The sequence below is a fragment of the Lactuca serriola genome, chromosome 9 (genome assembly GCF_051521515.1).
Source record: "Lactuca serriola cultivar US96UC23 chromosome 9, Lser_US96UC23_V15, whole genome shotgun sequence".
NCBI classification, from domain to species: domain Eukaryota; kingdom Viridiplantae; phylum Streptophyta; class Magnoliopsida; order Asterales; family Asteraceae; genus Lactuca; species Lactuca serriola.
Genome location: NC_136416.1, coordinates 80,869,951 through 80,891,124, shown reverse-complemented (window position 1 = coordinate 80,891,124; position 21,174 = coordinate 80,869,951). Strand labels below are relative to the sequence as shown.

The following is a 21,174-nucleotide window of genomic DNA, read 5'->3' as shown; positions in this document are numbered from 1 at the left end:
ACTGGGTCAATCTTTCGTATCTGATCAAGGCCAGCGTATGTGTCTTGTGTACGCATGCAGTGGATCAAAAGTGGTTTTTGGGCTTTAGGATTTTAGGCCTGGAATTATTGGGCCTCAAGCCCACCTGTGGACTAAGGCCTTTGGGCCTAGGCCTAAGATTTATGGTATTAGGCCTTATTGGGCCTTAAAGCTTAGTTGGTTGGACTTAAACATTTTATTTTGAAAGTTGGGCCTTGGGAGGAAGAGGCCCAATAGGGCAAAGATTAGGGAACCTTTGCCTTATGTTATGAATCAGGGTTTAGACCTTAGGGTCAGGTTTAGATCCAATATCTAATTAGGAAGTTTGTTGTGCTATAGGGAGAGGGGTCCTGAGTCATCCAAGGAGTACGATTTGACATTCACAGTTGAGGTGAGTCTCCATTCGAGAAAGTTACGAGTTGAAGGCACCAAAGTCGTCCCTTTATTTATTGCATAATATGATGGTTGTTTGTGTGATAATTATCATCGTTTATGTATTGTTTGATGATTATGTGATTTATGTGTGTTATTATGTGGTAGGGGTAGGGGCGAAATAGACCCCGTAACCGGTTGAAATAAACCGGAAGGTAGGTCGGACACCTATATATGCCTGATAGGGTAGGTCGAGCACCCAGATATGCTCGGCAGGGTAGATCGAGCACCCAGATATGCTCGACAGGGTAGGTCGGGCGCCCAGGTATGTCTGACAGTATGTTGGTGTTGTATGTGGTATGGTGGGGGAAACTCACTAAGTTTTGTGCTTACTGTCTCAGATTGTGTTTCAGGTACTTCCAGCTCGAAGGGGAAGGGGCTGACTTGATCGCGTCGCATCACACTATGATTTTCCGCAATAGAGATTTTGGGACTTATGCTATGATAATGTTTTTCTACGGATTGTCTTGATTATACACTATAAGTATCTTGTGTTTTTCATGGTTTTGGAATCAATGATGTTTTGTGTTTGTGAATTTGATAAACTTAGAAATCAAAATTTTGAGTCGTACTTTTGGGATGTTACAAGATGTGTGACCACTAAGTGCAACATGTGTGTCACACTAGACGTTAACCCAAGTACTAATGCAGACAAGGTATATGGCTGTAGCATCAAGGGGAAAACTCACTTGATTGACAATACATGGAGTCAAAAATCGAGAAAAGGGACCGACATGATGTTGGTTGTCATTCTAAGCAGAGACAAAGTTGTCATCATCAATTTTGGGATACAATGAAGTCTCTAATCTTATTCTTCTTAATAAGGATATTTCGTCAACCCCAACTGGTACCACTCTTAATTAGGACATCCCGTAAGTTACAATCGATGAGTTTGTAAGAGAATATCCATTTGACCCAAAAAGAATCCTTATTAGTAAGGTTCATCTAGATATAGTAGACCATACACATAATATTCCGGATAGTCAGAATTTTTAAGCCAAACCTGCCTTGGGTCTTAAGGAGACACATGATTTTCCAAAAGATTTTCACTTAAATTTACAATCAAACATAATCAATTCATCGTCTTGACAGGAAAAATTTAAGATAAATAATCACAAATTTAGCTTTAACTTTACAAAATTTCAAAACAAATAAACTGAAGTCCAGAAACCAAAATACGAAATTAAGTTATGAAGTGTATGTTAATAGAAGTATTTATGGGCGATTGCTCTTATTAAATAACTAAAGTTCTAAAATATTAATTAAAAAGTATATTCATTAATGTTTTTATAAGTATTGGTTTAAAAAAAGAAGAATGTCAAAAGATAGGTTGTTCCGTGGCTGTCGCCGTATATGTTCAAGATGCTTTTTCTCTTGCCGTCTCGTCTTTCATACACGGTCTCCTCTGCCCGCTTCACTATTTCAATCTCATTGATCGACCATCCTTTTCAATATCTGTAATTTAATTCCACTTCATAATCTCAAATCGCAACAAAGAACCCTAAACTTCTCCCTTCTCCTAATAATCATCAAACAATTCATCATTATTCAAACCTTTGACTTTTTATTTTTTCCATATATCATCGCAATCATGTCCTTTTCGGTGTAAATTTCTTCAGTATTTCGATCAATTTGAGGAATTTGTAGCTCTAAGATCGTTGAACGTGTGCAGGAAGAAAATATTAAATTTGACGATTAGGGTTTTACTTTTATACACGATTGATGGAAACAGTGGGTGTTGGTGTTGCCACGACGAATTCTGATAGCTATACTGGTAATATTTCAAACTCAGTCTCATCAGATTCTTCATCTCCGACGACTAGGGGCGCCGGTGGTGGCATCAGTTCTTCCCGAAGGTCGACGTCGTCTTCTGCGTTTCCTATAGTCCGCTTCTTACAAGCTCCTGTAACTACTTTATTTGAATATTCGGGTTTTCTACGACCTAGGTCAAGCAACGATAATCATGAATCCGAGAGCTTGATTCCACACCATCATAATCATAGTTCGAGTGATTCCAGTACGGCTTCTAGTAGCGATGGTAGTAATAACGAAGGGGAGGTTTCAATTCGGATAATGGGTGACGGAGAGCAAGAAGAGGGGCATGGTGACGACGGTGGAGAATCCGCTGTCATAGGCGGAGATGGTGGTGGTAGAGAGAGGGAGATGGCCGATTCTAGTGATGTGGATGTCAGGAGTGGAGCTAATGGGAGTAATAATAACAGTGATTCATCAAATCAACAAAGGTATGACTTGCAGCAAGTTTCGAGGTGGATTGAGCAGATTCTTCCGTTCTCCTTACTCTTAATTGTCGTGTTCATTCGTCAACACTTGCAAGGTACTCAAAGCTGAAACTAACCATATACTTTTCTACTTTGATTATCTCTTCTTTTCCAAATACCATTACTGATTATTCATTCATAATTGATTTTAGGTTTCTTTGTAACAATCTATGTAACTGCTTTCATGTACAAGTCAAATGACATTCTTCGAAAGCAAACAGCTTTAAAGGTATGAATACCACCAACACTAAACGATCACAAAACACCCATTAAGCTTAATAATCGATGAATTTTACAGGGGGAGAGAAAACTTTCTGTTCTCATAGGCTATGGTATAATCTTTACGCTTCATGTAATTGGAGTATACTGGTGGTATCAAAACGATGATCTTAGTTCCCCATTGTTAATGGTTCCCCCAAAATCAATCCCACCATTCTGGCATGCCATTTTCATAATAATCGTAAATGGTATGAAATTCATTCCATTATTGCATCTTTAATAAAGATTTTATGATGTGTAAAATGAGTATCTGATGATTCTTGATGAAAATTTATTCCCTTTAGATACAATGGTGCGACAAGCAGCAATGACTTTAAAATTAGTACTCCTTATGTACTATAAAAATGGCAGGGGTCATAATTTTCGTAGACAGGTAACTTAATATACCTTCAATTCAAGTTTTGAAAACTTTCTAATGGCATTTTTGGTATTTTAGGGTCAAATGTTGACTTTGGTCGAATATGCCCTTCTGTTATACCGTGCGTTTTTACCTGCTCCAGTTTGGTACAGATTCTTTTTAAACAAAGAATACGGGAGCTTGTTTTCTTCTTTGATCACAGGGCTATATTTGACTTTTAAGCTTACATCAATAGTGGAGAAGGTATTATTGTCAATAATTATCAATCATCTGTCTTTTAGTGAAAATGGGTATTATTAATGTATTTCCTGTTTTGCCCCTGTAGGTTGGTTCCTTCTATGCTGCAATGAAGGCTTTATCACGAAAAGAAATGCATTATGGATCATATGCAACATCAGAACAGGTGTCACTTTACAAAATCATTCATTTATTAAATTAAAAATAGAAAAGTATGTTTTTTGTTTTGATATTTTTAAGGTTTCTTACTAGGTAAGTGAGGCAGGAGACATGTGTGCTATTTGCCAAGAAAAAATGCAAGCTCCAATATTGCTGTGTTGTAACCATATTTTCTGTGAAGACTGTGTTTCAGAATGGTTAGATATACCTTTTTATATATACATACATACATGCATATATACATAGATGTTGATGAGTTGTGATGTATGTAGGTTTGAAAGAGAGAGGACGTGTCCTTTATGCAGAGCTTTAGTAAGACCAGCTGATATACGATCATTTGGTGATGGGTCAACGAGTCTTTTCTTTCGATTGTTTTAAATGTTGTTCATCAACATACAAAATGATCATGAAATGGGTTTCTTGTTAATTCTTTTTTGGGAATTTTTTTTTTTTCATTTAAAGTTGTACAGATGAGGGTTTTAATGTTATTTACTGAAAAATATATATGTTGTGATGGGATAATATGCAAGGGGATTCTTTAATGCCCTTTTACTTGCATTTTGTTAATATTTTATTTTATTTTGTATCTTGGAATACCTTTTGTTTGTGTTTCGTAAGTACAATAATTTCTTACATATTAAGCATATCATACCACAATGAAGAAAAAAAAAAAAGAGTGGTTGGTTAATGGGTAAAGGTAAAATAATTAGCTATCTATGAATACACAAATAATGGAATGGAAGCATATAATCGAATTAAATTCATTTATTTGTTTGTAACATACATACATTCTTACATCGTCATATTGAGTCCAAACATATTCCTTGCTAATGTCAACTTGTCTACACTAAGACCATCCGTTGTACCCACCACATACCACATATGTGGTGGGTGCGACATCAGCACCACATTCCACTACCATTAACATGGGATACCTACCACTAACACACTACTCCACATCATTATTTTTATTTTTTTAATTCAAAAATACAATAAAATTACTTTTTTTAATTCAAAAATTACAATAAAATTACATTTTTTATAATTAAAAAGCATTCATTTTTTTAAAACTATTTTTTCATTAATTATAAAAATAAAATAACAACTTTAAACTACATTACTTAGTTAATCTAGAAAAAAAAAAAAAAAAAACATTACATTAATAAGAAAACGAACAAACGTACATATAAAAATCATAATCGTCGTTCATGCTATGTTGGTACAAATGTTCCGCGACATCTTCTCGAAGATTGAAACACGTTTCACTGTTATGAGTTTCAACAACTCGCTCTAAAAAAACATTCGTTCCGGGTACGAACTCCTCAATTGGAACGACAACGTCGTTCGGATCATACGTGCAAATCGTTTGACCTTCATCTTCAATAATCATATTATGCATTATAATACATGCTAGGACCATTCGTTTAATTTTTTCTTTATCCCAGAGTTGTGTAGCATATTTCACTACATGCTATGTTTGCTTAAGGACTCCAAATGCTCTCTCGATATCCTTTCTCGCCGATTCCTTTTTTTTGTAAAAAATTTTGCTTTTTCACTTCGAGGAACCGAGTATGCCTTCATCAATGTAGAATAATCCGGGTATATCCCATCACCAAGGTAGTAACCGTATTTGTACGCGTGCCCGTTTACCGTGAACGTCATATCAGGTGCTTTGCCGGTCCAAATATCGTTGAAAAGTGGAGACTGACCAAGAACATTAAGGTCGTTGTTAGACCCCGCTACTCCAAAAAAGGCATACCATATCCACAAATCTTGAGATGCAACAGCTTCTAGGATGATAGTTGGTTCACCAATATCTCCTCGAGTGAACTGACCACGCCATGCAGTTGGACATTTTTCCCAAGCCACATGCGTACAATCTAGACTGCCAAGCATACCAGGAAATCCATGCCTCTCTTCATGAGCCGAATATAATCTCTCAATATCACGTTGAGTAGGTTTACGCAAATATTCTTCGTGAAAAACCTCATAAACACATGCAGAAAACCAATCTACGCATTCAACTGCGGTCCTCTCGGATACTTTCAAGTATTCGTTAGATGCATCAAATGCTATACCGTATCCCAAATACCTAAGAGCAGCCGCACATTTTTGTATACTACTAACACCCATTCTTCCTCTAGCGTCGGGTTTTTGTTTGAAAAAATCATAACGAGATTCTAAAGCATTACTAATACATAAAAATATAGTCTTATTCAGACGGAAACGACGTTCGAACGAGTCGTCATTATAAAGACAATTATCGGCAAAGTAATCACGTACCAATAAGTCGTGTGCGGCTTGGCGATCACGATTGACGACCGCCCTTGTACGCGCTGCATTCGAACTTTCTTCGGCGTGAACGTGTTGCACAACATTGAAAACTCCATATGTATTGTGGGATCCATGTGTATGTGTTTTGTGGTTTTAGAGAATAGAATGGGGTGTAAATTTTGGTATAATAGAAGTGTTATTTATAATTAGTAAATTGTGTTTGAAAAAAAACGGCCAAAATAGCCGTTCAACGGCCAAAAAATCGAACACCAATCAGTTTTCTCGTTTGAATCCGTTGTCGGGAACACGAAGAACCATGACCACGCCCGACCACGGAACGTCGGGGTGGTGTGCACGATCCGTGCTCGTTGCCACATAGACCACGAGTGCCTTCGTGGTATGTATACCACAAGGCCTAAGTCAATCCAACATATCTCAATCTTGTTAATTCATATTTTCATTTTTGTAATAAAAAAAATAATCCCCTACTTTTTGTTTCTACTTATATATAATAATGATATTTGAAATCCATTAATTCACTCTCTTAATCAATTCTCTTGATTTTGATACTTTGTCTTGATCTAATGAGTAAGAAGATGAATATTAACAAAAGATAGGAAGATATTTGATTTCCCATTTGTAATTTGATAGTGGTTCATGGAGCTTTTTCTTGTACATTTAAATGTGTAATCCTTAATAAGCCGTAAGCATCTTCCAAAATCCATAATTGTAGCTGTCAAACTTGTCAAACATGTCAATCTCCACTTTTCCTTCTCTGATCATAACTTTAATATCAATTGTTATCATTAAAATTGGCGCGCACACAAACAAATTAAGATGTGAGGAAATAAAGGAACGCAAATTAGTGTGATTCACACGATTAGGCACACGATTAGGCGATTGTGTTACGTATAGAACTAGGGGATGCACACCCCACACGTTGTTGTGGAAAGTTTATGTATATAACAATGCATTTTTGGTTTGTGAGAACGAAGATGTAAAATAAATATATATGTTTTTACAACCCTACATGCATGAAAACGAATTTATAAAAAAAATTGAAAAAATGTTACCACTAACCAACGAAAACAAAGAAATTCATGGTTTTCGGCCAGAACCCTATTTCGCCCAAATTGTTTTAGAAACCGAAAAAAGAATATGTTTAAAAAAAACGCACATGGTTCCACATGTATTTGGTTGAAAAAACATCAAATAAGTTGTACTTCTTACATCTTTAGGATACAATGGACCAAGAATTATATGGGCAAATATTGATTTACTTTAGCTGACCGTAGAAAAAACTTCTTATTTTTAAGAATTGGAAATATCTTTTTTCCTTTTTTGGTGTGTTCCTCATAGAAAGTTGCAAAAAAGATGTAAAAAGTTGTTCAAAAAATATAAAAGATAAGTTTTAAAAACATAAAATTCAAAGTTGTAGAAAATGAGAAAATTTGTAAAAAATGGTTTGGACGAATTCATAAAAAAAAAAGATGTAAAAAAAAAGTCAAAAGAATGTAAGTTTTAAAATAATAGAAAAAGATAAACTAATATAGAAAAACTTGTGGAAATTTTGTATCCTATAAATTGTTTTTAACCAAATTGTAAACATGATTTAACATTGGGCTAAAATTGTAGAAGTAGTAAACCAAGTTCGTAAAAATAATTAAATGTTAAACGAAACTGTAACAAAAAAAAAAAAGGACTAAAAGTGTAAAAAAAGTTAGAGAACTATAAATGGGTCCGGAACTAGGTGAGTCTAGGGATGGCAAAAAAATCCGAACCCGACGGGGAAACCCGAAACCCGATCATTTCGGGTCGGGTAACGGGTCGTTATTGAGTTTTTTATCGGGTTCGGGGCAGAGAGTGGGTTATCCTCGCCCTGACCCGCCCCGTCCCGATTATATATATATGTTCAAAAAACTTTGCTGTTAATTGTACACGTTCAAATATAAAATACTTATCGAGGACAATTTTTTTAGTTATTAACAATCTGGTGTTAATGATCATTTTTATGTGTTTTGACGTATTAAAAAAAACTTAAATCAAATAATTTTTAATATAACGTCCAGTTTATTTTATTAAAATGATGCATCATGTTTTTAATTTAAAAGAGTTGCTAGAACATGTATATTTTATAAGACATTGGGGTACCCTAAAAGAGAATAAAGATTTCGTTATCAGTTGTTGTAAACCCGATAAGATACCCGGAACCCCACGGGGAAACCCGAAACTCAATGGGGCGCCCCGATAAGATACCCGAAAGTTATCGGGGCGGGTTTGGGAATCCATGCCCCGCCCCGTTGCCATTCCTAGGTGAGTCTAGTTGGGTGGGTTCGACCGGGTTGATGGGTTCGAATAAACCCGGTTTTTTTTACCCGCGTCTAAAAAAAGAAAATGTAATCTTGCAACTTGCAAGGGATCAAAGTATCAAACCATTGTCCCCTTGTCTTAGGGGTGATGTTCTTAACTAATTCCATTTTAAAATTAGCACAAAAAATGATATAAACAAATGTCGGAAATACTTTGCAAATTGTAAGAGTTATATAATGTGATTCACATGATTAGAGTGATAGTGTTATGGAATTATGTCTACAACGGAACTAGAGTGAGATTCCATTCTATTATTATATATATATATATATATATATATATATATATATATATATATATATATATATATATATATTAAATTTATTGTATCTTAACTACAGTAAAATTCATTCATATGCTTTTCTCATGTTTCCCCCTTTTATTTATTTCTTCTGTTTAATTAGTCCTTCTAATAGTAAGTTGTTTACTTTACTAACATCAGTGTTGCGTCTCCTGCATGTACCGGCTGTGCCCTCCCATGGCTTATTTTTTATATTTTTTTGTTTCCTTCGTAATCGTTTATAGATGCAACGTGTTTGTCACCGCCTCTATCGGCCAATATCTATCTTCCATTTGTTCCTCCACCTCTTCACCGCTTCTTTGTATGGATTTTTCATCTCTTTTGTCATGTGGTTACTGCAGACGCTCTCCACTCATGGACCTCAGTTCTTCTTCACCGACTTTAGACGTCTGAAAATGCACACGGTATTGCCTTCGGTTTCTTTCTTCCTATCATATGTCGTCTCTATGACTTCTCTCATGCGGATTGTAGATGGACTAGGTCCGAAATTTCCTTCATTTGTTATTTTCGTTTCTCAATTTGGTCACCACTCACTCGATGCTTTGTCGGTGACGATTGTTGAAGGAATGATTGGGGGTCAGCTAGGTCGACGACTTTGGAAGTGTCGGATGATTCTTTCAGAGCATAAGAAGGATTTCAAAGCTAGAAGGTGCATTTCATACGATAAACTTGATTACAACCCTAATTTCGCCTCTTCCTTATTCAATTCTCATATACGAGCAATGAAAATCATCGTTGGGTTAAGCAGAAGATAAAGGATCGAGCGAAGGTATGATTTCGACCTCGATTTTTTTTGTTTTTGTTGATTTTTTACACAATTTTTCCAAGTTTACAATTGGGAATTTGTTGTTTCTTTTGAAAGTTGCTCAAACTAAAGAGAAAACGAATGAGACTTTGCCAAAACAAGTTGTTAACATCGCTTACCGACTGGCTTTGATTTCTATATGTTTCAGTTACTTTCAGTCGGCAAGAGCAGATGTCGGACTTATATTGAATCTATAGTTTGAATTGGTTGGCAGTTGAAACCGAAGAGGGTTTCAGTTTCACCACCACCGCCCACCACCCTATACGATGCAACACCCTGCAATAGTAATAAATTAAAAACCATGATTACACTATACTTAAAGGATCAAACAAAACTCAGAGGTACATAGAAGGAAAATAGACAACACGTAAGTCTCTCTCGCACTACCGCCATCAAAATCTCTTGCTCTCTCCATCATCTCCGACAATATATATATATATATATATATATATATATATATATATATATATATATATATATATATATATATATATATATATATATATATATATATATATATATATATATATATATATATATATATATATATATATATATATATATATATGTATGTATCCCCTAGGAAGGATTAAATGGTAGATAAACAGAAGCTTTGGCATGAAGAAGACAACCATGAAGCTTTGGCAGAAGCTTTGTTGAAATGGGTCACCAGAAATGACAGTTGGTTTGGTAGAAATCACATGTTATTGCTAATTTCAGATTGTGCAGTGTTTCTGGCTATTTGATTTCACTTATTCTCTTCATTCTATATTCATATATACATTTGTTATCTGTGATGAGGTTTTTGATTAGTTTTGAATATCATTATGATTTGGGCAGTGCAGTAGGAAGACTAAATTGGTGGAGATTCATGCGACACATCCTAGATTTCATGTTATATTTAACTTCCTTTATAACAGGTAAGAGTGGTCGCTCCTTTTTGATGATTTTCGATTACCAAAAGTTATAATAGCTTATACCATTTTAGGTTCATTTTTTAAAATAAGTTTTAGAGATCAAGTTTGAAATTTATGACTGGTTGTGTGTTTTGTGTTTATGAGCAGAAATGGAGTAGTTCATTCCATATTAACAAACAAAAGGTTTTCCACATTCCACATTTGTAATCCAATACAATACAAAATTTGATAACTTTCACTAACTTAATGGATCGATAAAGATTTTTCAATATAATGACAGGTAAATGTTTCGAAGTAGCACGTTGTAGTCGGACACAATTTAACAGTAAGATGATATAGGAAAAATGTACATGAAAGTATATTGCTATTTTCTGGACAACTTATCACTTGAAAGTTTCTACAGGTCTTAACAAAGTTATCCTGCATAGAAGGATGGAAGTGGCATTCTTTACGAGGTGTGTTTGATTGAAATTTTGGATCTTTCCTAATTTACCCCTATGTTTTATATCATACTGCTTCTATTACAGAAAAATAAAATCCGTTTAATACACTAATTTTTTATCCTTTCCTAAGTTACCCCTGTCTTTAGTATCCTACTGCTTACATTTGGTTCACTGTGTGATAATTTATTTATTTTTTGTATTGGAATTTACTGTTGTGATTCTCTTGAAAAAGTTTACTATTTGAAGGATTGGCCATCCTGTTATTGGTATTTCAACAATCCTACTGATTTCTTTTTTCGTAATTTTTTAATCATTTACTACAGATTAAACTTTCCATATATACCCCTCTCATAAAATAAGCTGCAGGATACTCTCATGCCATGGATTTATGCTTTTTAAACATTTCCTACTTTACTATTGTCTCTAATTTAAATATGAAATTATTACTGCTAAGCCTATTGAAGAAAATTTTAAAACAGTTAACGCAAATAGCAATGTAGAGATAACAACCATTATGTTTAATAAATATATATATATATTTTTTTTCATTTCTAGCTTTAGCTTTAATAAATTAAAAAAATTCTGATTTGTGTTTTAATGTCTTAGAAGAAGGCATAGCCTATTGTTAACAAAAACATGCATAGTCATAGGCTTTACTCTATTCAGTTGATGACTGATTACAACACGAAATATGCTTTTTTTACAGTTTTTTTTGATAGATTGTTATTGTTTCAGTTCTTTGAGCATGGAATGCATGGACAAAGGAGAGAATTGACTGGAAAGCTATTGGGACATATTTTGACACTTACTCCTCAAATGTATGGCTGTTAAGTTATTTAAAAGGTAAAGTTTGGTATGTGGGAATCACATAAGGGATGGAATAGGACATTCCGTTTCCATTACAGAATTTTGGTTATTTTTTGTTTAGTAGTTGCTTCTTAATTTCCGTGACTCGGACCTGGTGTCCCCCTATTCTTCACATGATTTTTTCCCTTAATTGTAGTATGTTTGTATAGTAATATGCCAACTATCTGTAGTTTTATTTTATTTATATATATGATGTCGTTCAAAAAATAATTGATATTATCTTTATTTGTAATTGTGTATATATATTAAAGTTTAAACACAACAAATTTCCAGTCTTAAAATCAGTTTTTTTTTTTTTTTTTTTTTTTTCTGCATTTTTTGCTGACCATTTTTAATTTGGGTAGTTTATTGCATTTTCTCGATTTTTTATGGACACGCGTTCATCAAAAGGAAACAACATTGAAAGCTTCTGGTCCCGCCGTAGCGGGGGTAACCTTTCTAGTTGGTTATTATTAGAATCCACCACTCAGCCATATACATACATTATGGGAACGAATACTTTTAGTATATTGATAACTTATACTTTTTACATGTTTTTTTCATTTATATCAGTTGGATGGTAGGGATCAACACACAACATGATCATTTTTTATTCATACTATCAATGAACTTTCCCACAACCACTTTATATATATATATATATATATATATATATATATATATATATATATATATATATATATATATATATATATATATATATATATATATATATATAGGGTTGAGTTCATGTGAGACAATGATATTTTGTGAGACGTGGGGACAAAATCAGAACCACTAATCTATAATAATCTATGGGTAGAATTAACTCAAATTAAAACAATAGAGGCGGTGTCAATTTTGCAATTTGATCAAACTTCAGGATTAGAGGAAGGACACGGAGGGGTATTTTTGACAATATACCTTTTATCCGTCAAAATAATCCACCGTCATTCAATATATCTTCATGTTACATCTTGCTTCCTCCAAAAAACCCTCTTCATAGAAGAACTCAAATTTAATCTCGATTCAGATTTGTGTATTCAAAACCCTAGAAACTGATTCATAAATCTTTCATCTCTTTCTAAATTCAACAATTTGTTTTTGATTTTAATATGGTTTGTACTTCACCATGATAAACACATTGAAACAATCAGGGAAATGCCTCATTCTACATAAGCATATTAAGATTATACACTACTTCACTTCGCAAAACAGGTATTAATTCAAACCTGTGGAGTTCAGATTGTGTAATTAACGTGCTGAATAATTCTTGCTCTACATATTCTAATTTGGAAAACCCTAGTCGGTCAAATCAAAACCCTAGATCGTATCCACATTTTTAGCCATTCTCCAAATCAACTCAATGTTTCTCAAAAAGAGTTAATTTCGCTAAGTTTGTGTCTTCTCCTTCACTGTTTTAATTTATTTTGAGGATTAAATCATATATATGTTATTTTTATTCATCGATCAAATGAGTTATGTTTTTTTATGTGGGAATCTATCTTTTGTTTGATTATTTCATGTTAAAATAGAATACATAGGCTTTAATCATCGAAAATGGCTACATCAACACGTGATTCAAAATCTACACCATAAGATCATCTTGAGGACATTATTACCAAACCATGTCAAGATATTACAGGTATTTCAGCTATAACTTCATATCAAATTTATGTTTTTGTTAAAACCTAATTGTTTTGTGTTTTGGGGACTTGAACTTTCTTGTTTTTCTAAAACCAAATCTGTTATTTTGTTTGATTAATTACATGATTTGGCAAAACATTTAGTAAAATAGTTTTTGATAACTTGATATTCTAGGTATTCTGATTTTATAAGTCAAATGTTAATTTCTAATTTAGTTTCAGATGTTACTTTGTTGGAATAATTATATGATATTGTAAAAAAGAATTTAGTAAATTATTCACCAAATCTGTAGAGATATTCTTGGAATTTGAATTATAATTTGATTCAATATCTTAGTTTGTTTGGTTTATCTTATTAGTTTCATACTTCTAGTGTCAATTAGGTGTTTGGTAAATTTAGTGATCGCCCGCTAGGTGTTCGACATAATGCACTCTGTATTGATTTCATATTTTCTGCAATAAAATTGTTATTGAAAATGATAGAATATTATGCAAACATAACTTGCTTCATATATTGATTTTATATGTTATTTTGTTTGAGTAATTGGATTATCTAGTAAATATTTAGTGAAATGTTGTTTGATAATTTGATATTATAAGTATTCTAGTTTGATAAGTAATATGGTACTTCTTATTTGATTCAGATGTTACTTTGTTTGATAAGTTAGATGATCCAGTAAAAATATTAGTAAAATAGTCTTTGGTAACTTAATATTCTAGGTATTATGATTTGTAAAGTTATGTGTTACTTCATAAATTTGATTTAAGATGTTATTTTATCAATTAACCAGATGTTACTGTTTACTCTGATAAGTCAAAACTAAAATACATTTTGAGAATTTGTTATTCTATCCTGACATAATTGAATTCATCTATTTATGTTTTAGTTTGATAATATTAGATTCAGATTTAGATTCTAAATAATGTAGATTCTAAATCATCTCTTGTAATAGGCTTTAGGAAGTTGTTAAACAATTTATTCTAATTTAGGAATTACTTTTCTGAAATTTATATTGTAGCTATGGTTAGTGTTTAATGCAGATTCACTATAGCTTGGGCTAGAAATGAACTTCTTTATTGTAGTTTCGGTTAAATACTTTTGAAATTATTTACTGTAGCTAGGATTAGTGTTTGATACACATTGAAATCTAATGAAATTTATTTTGATGTGTTCTTAATGCGATTCCGATGTGTGCTTAATGCGACAGATGGAAATTTATTCTAGAACAGCAAGTGGAAATGTGAAATAATGACTTGGGTAAAGAAGGTTTTCTGCAAAATAAGAAGCATACAAAATAGTTATGCTTTGACCAATCAGATTCCAATTCCATAAGAAAGTAAATGACGAAGCAAAGGAATAGGGAAGGGTTGATAAGGATGGTCACTAAAAATGATGAAGGAATGGATCGATGCAAGAAACATACTGGAAGGACATGAATAATTTTTTTAGAATATTTGAAAGTCTTAGATTATGAATGACATGGTAGCGTTTTATTCGTTTAAATATTGGTTATCTTTTTTTAGTTTTGAACAATAGTTATGGTTGTTTCAATGGCCAGTGAATGTTTCACAAAGTAATAGTCCTGGTTAAAAAAATAGTTATGCTTTGACCAATCTGAAATATCATACTTTTTATGATCAAATATTCATTTTTTGTTATAGTTCATGTACAATATTCTAATAGAGTAATGTTATAGGTTTTCTATACATTTATAATATTATATTAGAACAATGTTAAATGTTGATTTTACATTACAATAATATTTTAAAATTTATAGATATATGTAATGTTAATAAAACTTACTTACTGTGTATATGAGGAATATTCTAATAGAATAATTTTATAGGTTGTATTTTCATGTATAATAATTTTATTTAAATAATGTTCTATGTTTTAGAATATTAGAATATTACATATATTATATTTTTATGAACACTGAAATATTATAATATTTTACTAGAGAAAAGTGGTCACATGGTCTTACTGTCTCAAAAAAATTGACATTTCGAACATTCTATTAGAATAGTGTTAAATTTTGTTGGTTTTTATAGATTTATATGTAATGACCTTTTTACAAAAAAAAAATGATATTATAATTTATAGATATATGTAATGTTAATAAGACTTAATTATTATGTATATGTAGAATATTCTGATAGAATAATTTTATAGGTTGTATGTTCATGTATAATAATTTTTTTGGAATATTGTTCATGTATAATAATTCTTTTGGAGTTTGAAAAATGTGATCAAGCAAAACATCTTGGAGCAAAAAGGGAAGAAATGGAATGACGACTATTGAATTGATAAAATATTTAGAAGTGTTTAATGGTTAATAAATATAGATTATCCTTTTTTTGTTGAATTGCAACTATGTTTTCTATATTTTGAACAACATGAACAGTTGAATCTTTGCTAAACAGTAGTTATGATTTAAAGGTTTAAAGATTGGTGAATGTTTAATAAAATTATCACTACAAGAAAATAGCCCTTTAATGACGCACAAACAATGACACTCGCTGATAGACGATGCGCATTTTTAAGTGCCCTAAAAGATAATGTCAGTTTTGCAAAATTTGAAGGATAGAGGGCACACATTTGTGTGCGCCCTAAAATTAGTGTCAGAAAAGAAAAAAAAAGAAATGCGAAGGACGCCTTTCATAAAATTTGCGTCATGTAAATGTGTCGCTTTATAATTTTTAAGTGAAACACGCGTTTTAGGCGGGAAATAAAATCGACGAAAATTACCCCCGCCTATTGAATCCTAAAAATTAATCCCTCGCATCTTCTACTTAGCAAGAAAAAGCCCTAGGTCCTTCATCTTCATCTTCAGTATCATCAAACATCTACTCGATCTCCTTCTTATAAGTATCATCAAACATCTCGTTCACCGCCTCCGCCCTATCTGTAACAAATCTCTCTCTATCTCTCTCTCTCTTCCGTTTAACCACAACAAATGGTTTTTCGAACACAAGTCAGGGAAAACCTAGGTCGATTCAAAGTCATCTTATAAAATCAACATTCCCTTAATTTCAATTTGATGCAGGTAATACATGACCAACTACAAGTCTCTCTCTCTTTATCTATCTATCTCTCTCTCTCTACCCCTTACTGTTCGACAACAACCTAGGCACCCACCACCCCTCGTCTTCTCTCTGGTTCACCACCACCACCAATAAAGCCCCATTATACCACAAGATTAAAGAACAAAACATTGGGTTTGTGTTTTTGAATCCCAGATCCATGAAACATAGTCCTATATGTTGCTCCGTTTTGCTGCATCCTGTGTAATCCAATAAACTGTGTAATCCGTTTTGCTGCATCAGGTCTTAAGCTAAAAACTTGTACTTGGAGTACTTGGAGTCCTGCTCAGTATGAAGATCTCCTTAAAGGAGGTGAACAGGTTACCTCTGTTCTTGAAGAGATGGCTAACCTTGTAAGACATGCTTTAACTCCAACTTCAAATTCCTTACTTTATTGAATTTCTCTCGTTGTGGCATTTCATCAGTCATTTGGTGGGCACATGAAAAAAATATACTTATACTTCGATTTTACCCAAATCGTCAAGCATTTGACTTCGTAGAATTGATTTGGAGACCATTTCATTTCATAACCATCGTAATTGCAATTCAACCCAATGTGTATTTATACAACAGTTGGAAGATGACCAAATGGATGAAGAATTTGAGGAGTTAGGGTGCTGTTGGCTGCACAAGGCGTGATTGGAAAACGAGTTGATCAGATGGAATCAGGCTTCATGATGACATTAGATTATATGATCAATCTTGCAGAAAAGGACCAAGACGATAAGGTATTTATTCACATCAAATCAAAGCAATCAACCTTCTTCTCTACCCAAATAACGATCGTCTACATAATTTCAACGCAAGTCTCTGTTGGAGGTAATCAAGGAAACAATATTATCCCATCTTACCAAAAAAGGCCCCCCGCATGTAAGCAAATTTACATCTTTTACCAGTTTACACTCACTGATTTCTACTACTTATCTCATAAAATTATAACTTTCTTGTTTTCTTTTTCTTTTTAGGTTTAAGTTGTTGGGTTGCTAAGCAGAACCCCTCGGAAGAAAGCAGACATGATCACATATGCATTGTATCTTTATTTATATCTTTTTTTTCCCATAACCAAATTATACTTTTTCTTGTATATCCAGGGAGAAAATCTAGTTATGGCAGTTGATGATGATGGCTGCTTTATAGAAAAAGTTACCGATTTCATTGGTCGATATGTCAAAGAGGCAGATAAAGATATCATTAAAGCAGTGAAGGCAAGAATAGTTGAATGTTATATAATTATCAACAGGGGCATTTATGTAAAATGATTATTCCTTACCTTTTGTTATGGATGTCTGCAGGATAAGGGCAGACTGGTCAAATCTGGAAGCTTTACACATTCATATCATTTTTGTTGGAGATCTGATACCCCTCTCATCTACAAAGCAGTTCCCAGCTGGTACATCTTTTTACTTGTCTTTTCTGCAAAAGACATGAATGCCCTTCTCATCTTTATTATCTTTAGTGGGATAACGTGGTATCATGATTAGTTTATTCATGTTTCTTGGTCAAGGTTTGTTGCAGTGGAGAAGTTGAAAGATCAATTACTTGAAAACAATGAGAAAACAAAATGGGTTCCTGCTTTTGTTAAGGTAGGTCATTTATAGTGTTAGGTATGATTTAGTCAACAAAGGAATGGAATGACTCATTCCATTACCATTTCCATGTCCACTCCGTTCATTTACAATTCCATTCCATCTAGGAAAAACAGTCTCACAATTGGCTGGAAAATGCAAGAGATTGGGCCATTAGTAGAAGTAGATTTTTGGGCACTCCTCTTCCAATTTCGATCAGTGAAGATGGTGTAGATATTGAAGTTATTGGTTCAGTTGAAGAACTTGAAAGACTTTCAGGGGTGAAAGTAAGTATAAATCCAACATGTAATTACAATGTACTTTAATGGTTGTTTTAAAATATATAATATTCTTTCTTAACACAGGTTACTGATTTACATCGCCACAAAATTGATCACATCACAATTCCTAGCCCACGTGGTGAAAAGTTTGGTGTGCTTCATCGTGTAGAAGATGTAAGAAAATCATATTTCATTCTCACAATAAAGAGCAATATCATTTTCTTGATTGATGAATTAATATTATTTGTTGCATGATTTCGAGTATTTGATTGTTGGTTTGAAAGTGGGTCAATGCCATATGCATATATTCACTACCCTTTTGAAAATCAGGAATTCTTTCAAAAGAATTTCCCTGGACATTTTGTTGCAGAGGGCTTAGATCAAACTCGTGGATGGTTTTTTCTCTTCTCTTTCATCTAGTTTCATTGTGATATAAATTCACAATATGAGCAAAAGAATTTCCCTGGACATTTTGATCATTATTTTATTTAAATAGGGTTTAGGAAGTCTTTAATAATTGATGATGTATTATTGTTTAATGGACTTGACCCATGCTCAGGAGTCATGCCTTGCAAGTGAAATAATAATATAATGTTGGGGTTTTTTGTTATCATAATGAAACTAATCATATTTTACTTACTATTATGAAGGTTGGGCTACTAACCAATCGGTATATAAGGGCATAATTGTAATTTTCTATATTTTGTAAATGTATGTGTCTGATATGCAATAATACTTTGTTTCTTTTTTCTTCACATTAACAGTTGAGGCAAAAAAGCACTTGCGGATTTACTATAGATGCAATCAGTTCATGTAAGTTAAAATTCTAAATTTACTGTAGAGTTATTAGATAATTATTATTATCTAGTTAGTTAGGAATTGTTTCCTGATGCTTCACTTCCCCCTGTTGTAGATGGTCTTCTATGGTTCATAAATGAACTAGGCATACAAGTGATGGATTGGAAAAACATTGTTACCTGTTGTAGATGGTCTTCTTATGGTTTATTTATTTATGATATAATGGGGATGATCATGATAGGAGCGGGGTCTTCTTGGACATCTGGAGTGAGACGAAGCAGCGTAATTAAAAGGAGGCCTTTGGAATATTGGAAAGGAGAAACTCTTATATGCTCGAGTCCATAACAGTAAGGGCACATTGCACTTCGTTTTTAACATATCTTATTTCTTATCACTTGACATAAAAAATTGAAGTGTATATATATATATATATATATATATATATATATATATATATATATATATATATATATATATATATATATATATTAGTAATTATGGAACGAGGTCGCTATTTTATGTGAAAAAAATGTGGATGGGTTGGTTGCAGGCCTGCCTTACTACTTGTTGGCTTTGTAACCAGCAAGCAATCATGGATTAGGGTTTCGTGAATAGAAACTGGGAAAAATAGGCATGCAAAAATGTTGGTTTTGATGGTATGCACTCACATTCCACTTTTAATTTCTTGCTTTTCACAATGATTATATATATATATATATATATATATATATATATATATATATATATATATATATATATATATATATATTATAGTTTACAAACTGTAGAATGTGTTCAGTAGTGAATCTCATAGGGACAAAATGGTAAATCTGCAGGTGGTTCAATCAATGTCATTTAGTAATATTTGGAATTACAGCCTCTGTAAGTTTGACTAAAACCTTCTGATTTTGTTTACTTTTTAACTTTGTTTTTGGTTTCGTTTAGTAATAAAGTATCAAATATCAACAATTATGTGGTAGTAATCATTCTGAGGGGGTGTTTGCAAGGCTGCTTCTTTCAATGTCATTAACAACAGTAGTAAGTAAAATCTTACTATTATGAAAATCTTTTGCTTAAACCTACCTTATTGACCTATAGCTGATTAAACATTAATATAATTATATAGGTTTTGAATTTTTTTGATGGAAAAGATTTGTTTTAATACTCTTCATAGAAAGTATGTTGGTAATTTAGGAAATTTGGCTAATAATTTAGTTAATTATATAAAAAATGTTGAAATGTTACATTTGTCTACTATTGGAATGATTATTTGATGTATTACATCTGTCTGCTATTGGAATGATTATTTGTATGCCATTAACTTTTGTGAAATGTATTGTATTTTTTGTATTATGAGACATGAAACGCAAATTTAATTTGAAAATCAGTAAATCTATAAATAATTCTGTTTAAAAAAATTTAAAATTACGACACGCAAAAATGTGTGCAGTTTTCATTTATGACATGACCTTTCTTGACAAGGGCTTTCTTGATACGCATTGCGTGTCATTAACACGCGTGTCGTAAGGTTACGACACGCGAGTGTGTGTCGTCTTCCTTTATGACAGGGCCTTCCTTGACACGCATTGCGTGTCATAAACGCGCGTCATAATTGCGCGTCGTAAATGAGTGTCGTAAATGCGCGTCGTCTCTCTTTATGACAGGGCCTTCCTTGACGCGCATTTGCGCGTCGTCTGAGCCTTTTACAACGCGCAATGAGCGTCGTAAAAGGCTGTTTTTCTAGTAGTGTATATTATGGTTCAAGAACGGTTATGCTATAAATAATAATACATGAAATTTGTAGTTGATGTCGTATAATGTTGGTAATATCTTTCACATACTAGATAAGCTTAAAATTAAAGTCTGTATGTACAATATTATAGTAAAATAATATTATATGTGTGTCATTATAAAAAGGAGATGTATGTTATTCTAATAGAATAATGTTATGTGTTATTTGCTATCAAAAATTATAGGCTAACTGCAAATATATATAAAATTAGAATATTCTAAAAGAATAAAATATGTTGTATGTACATATAGAATATTTTTACAAAATAATGTTATAGTTTGATCGGTAAC

General features: G+C 32.7%; 2 protein-coding genes and 1 long non-coding RNA gene across 10 annotated transcripts; 2 read left to right on the top strand and 1 right to left on the bottom strand.

Annotated features, from left to right (window-relative positions):
* Nucleotides 1-1,772: 1,772 nt before the first annotated feature.
* On the top strand, nt 1,773-4,358 carry LOC145074040 (uncharacterized). The gene is made up of 8 exons (XM_079020484.1): nt 1,773-2,785; nt 2,882-2,958; nt 3,028-3,196; nt 3,293-3,381; nt 3,445-3,609; nt 3,692-3,769; nt 3,856-3,959; nt 4,035-4,358. Exons 1-8 carry the CDS (start codon nt 2,173-2,175, stop codon nt 4,138-4,140), a joined length of 1,401 nt encoding a protein of 466 aa, XP_078876610.1. The 5' UTR covers nt 1,773-2,172; the 3' UTR covers nt 4,141-4,358.
* Nucleotides 4,359-4,883: 525 nt separating this feature from the next.
* LOC145075883 (uncharacterized) lies at nt 4,884-5,895 on the bottom strand. Its single transcript, XM_079021965.1, has 2 exons — nt 5,338-5,895; nt 4,884-4,892 (listed from the first exon to the last, which is right to left on the bottom strand). The coding sequence occupies exons 1-2, from the start codon at nt 5,893-5,895 to the stop codon at nt 4,884-4,886; spliced, it is 567 nt and encodes a 188-aa protein (XP_078878091.1).
* Nucleotides 5,896-8,861: 2,966 nt separating this feature from the next.
* Nucleotides 8,862-11,971, top strand: LOC145074659 (uncharacterized). 8 transcript variants are annotated; one of them, XR_013691970.1, is made up of 6 exons: nt 8,865-9,476; nt 9,661-9,879; nt 10,096-10,432; nt 10,577-10,612; nt 10,710-10,884; nt 11,608-11,971. It is a non-coding gene; the product is annotated as an uncharacterized LOC145074659 (long non-coding RNA). The 8 variants fall into 8 exon arrangements; XR_013691967.1 differs by having other exon boundaries at nt 8,862-9,476; nt 10,096-10,202; nt 10,353-10,884; XR_013691969.1 differs by having other exon boundaries at nt 8,863-9,476; nt 10,096-10,754; nt 10,833-10,884.
* Nucleotides 11,972-21,174: the final 9,203 nt, after the last annotated feature.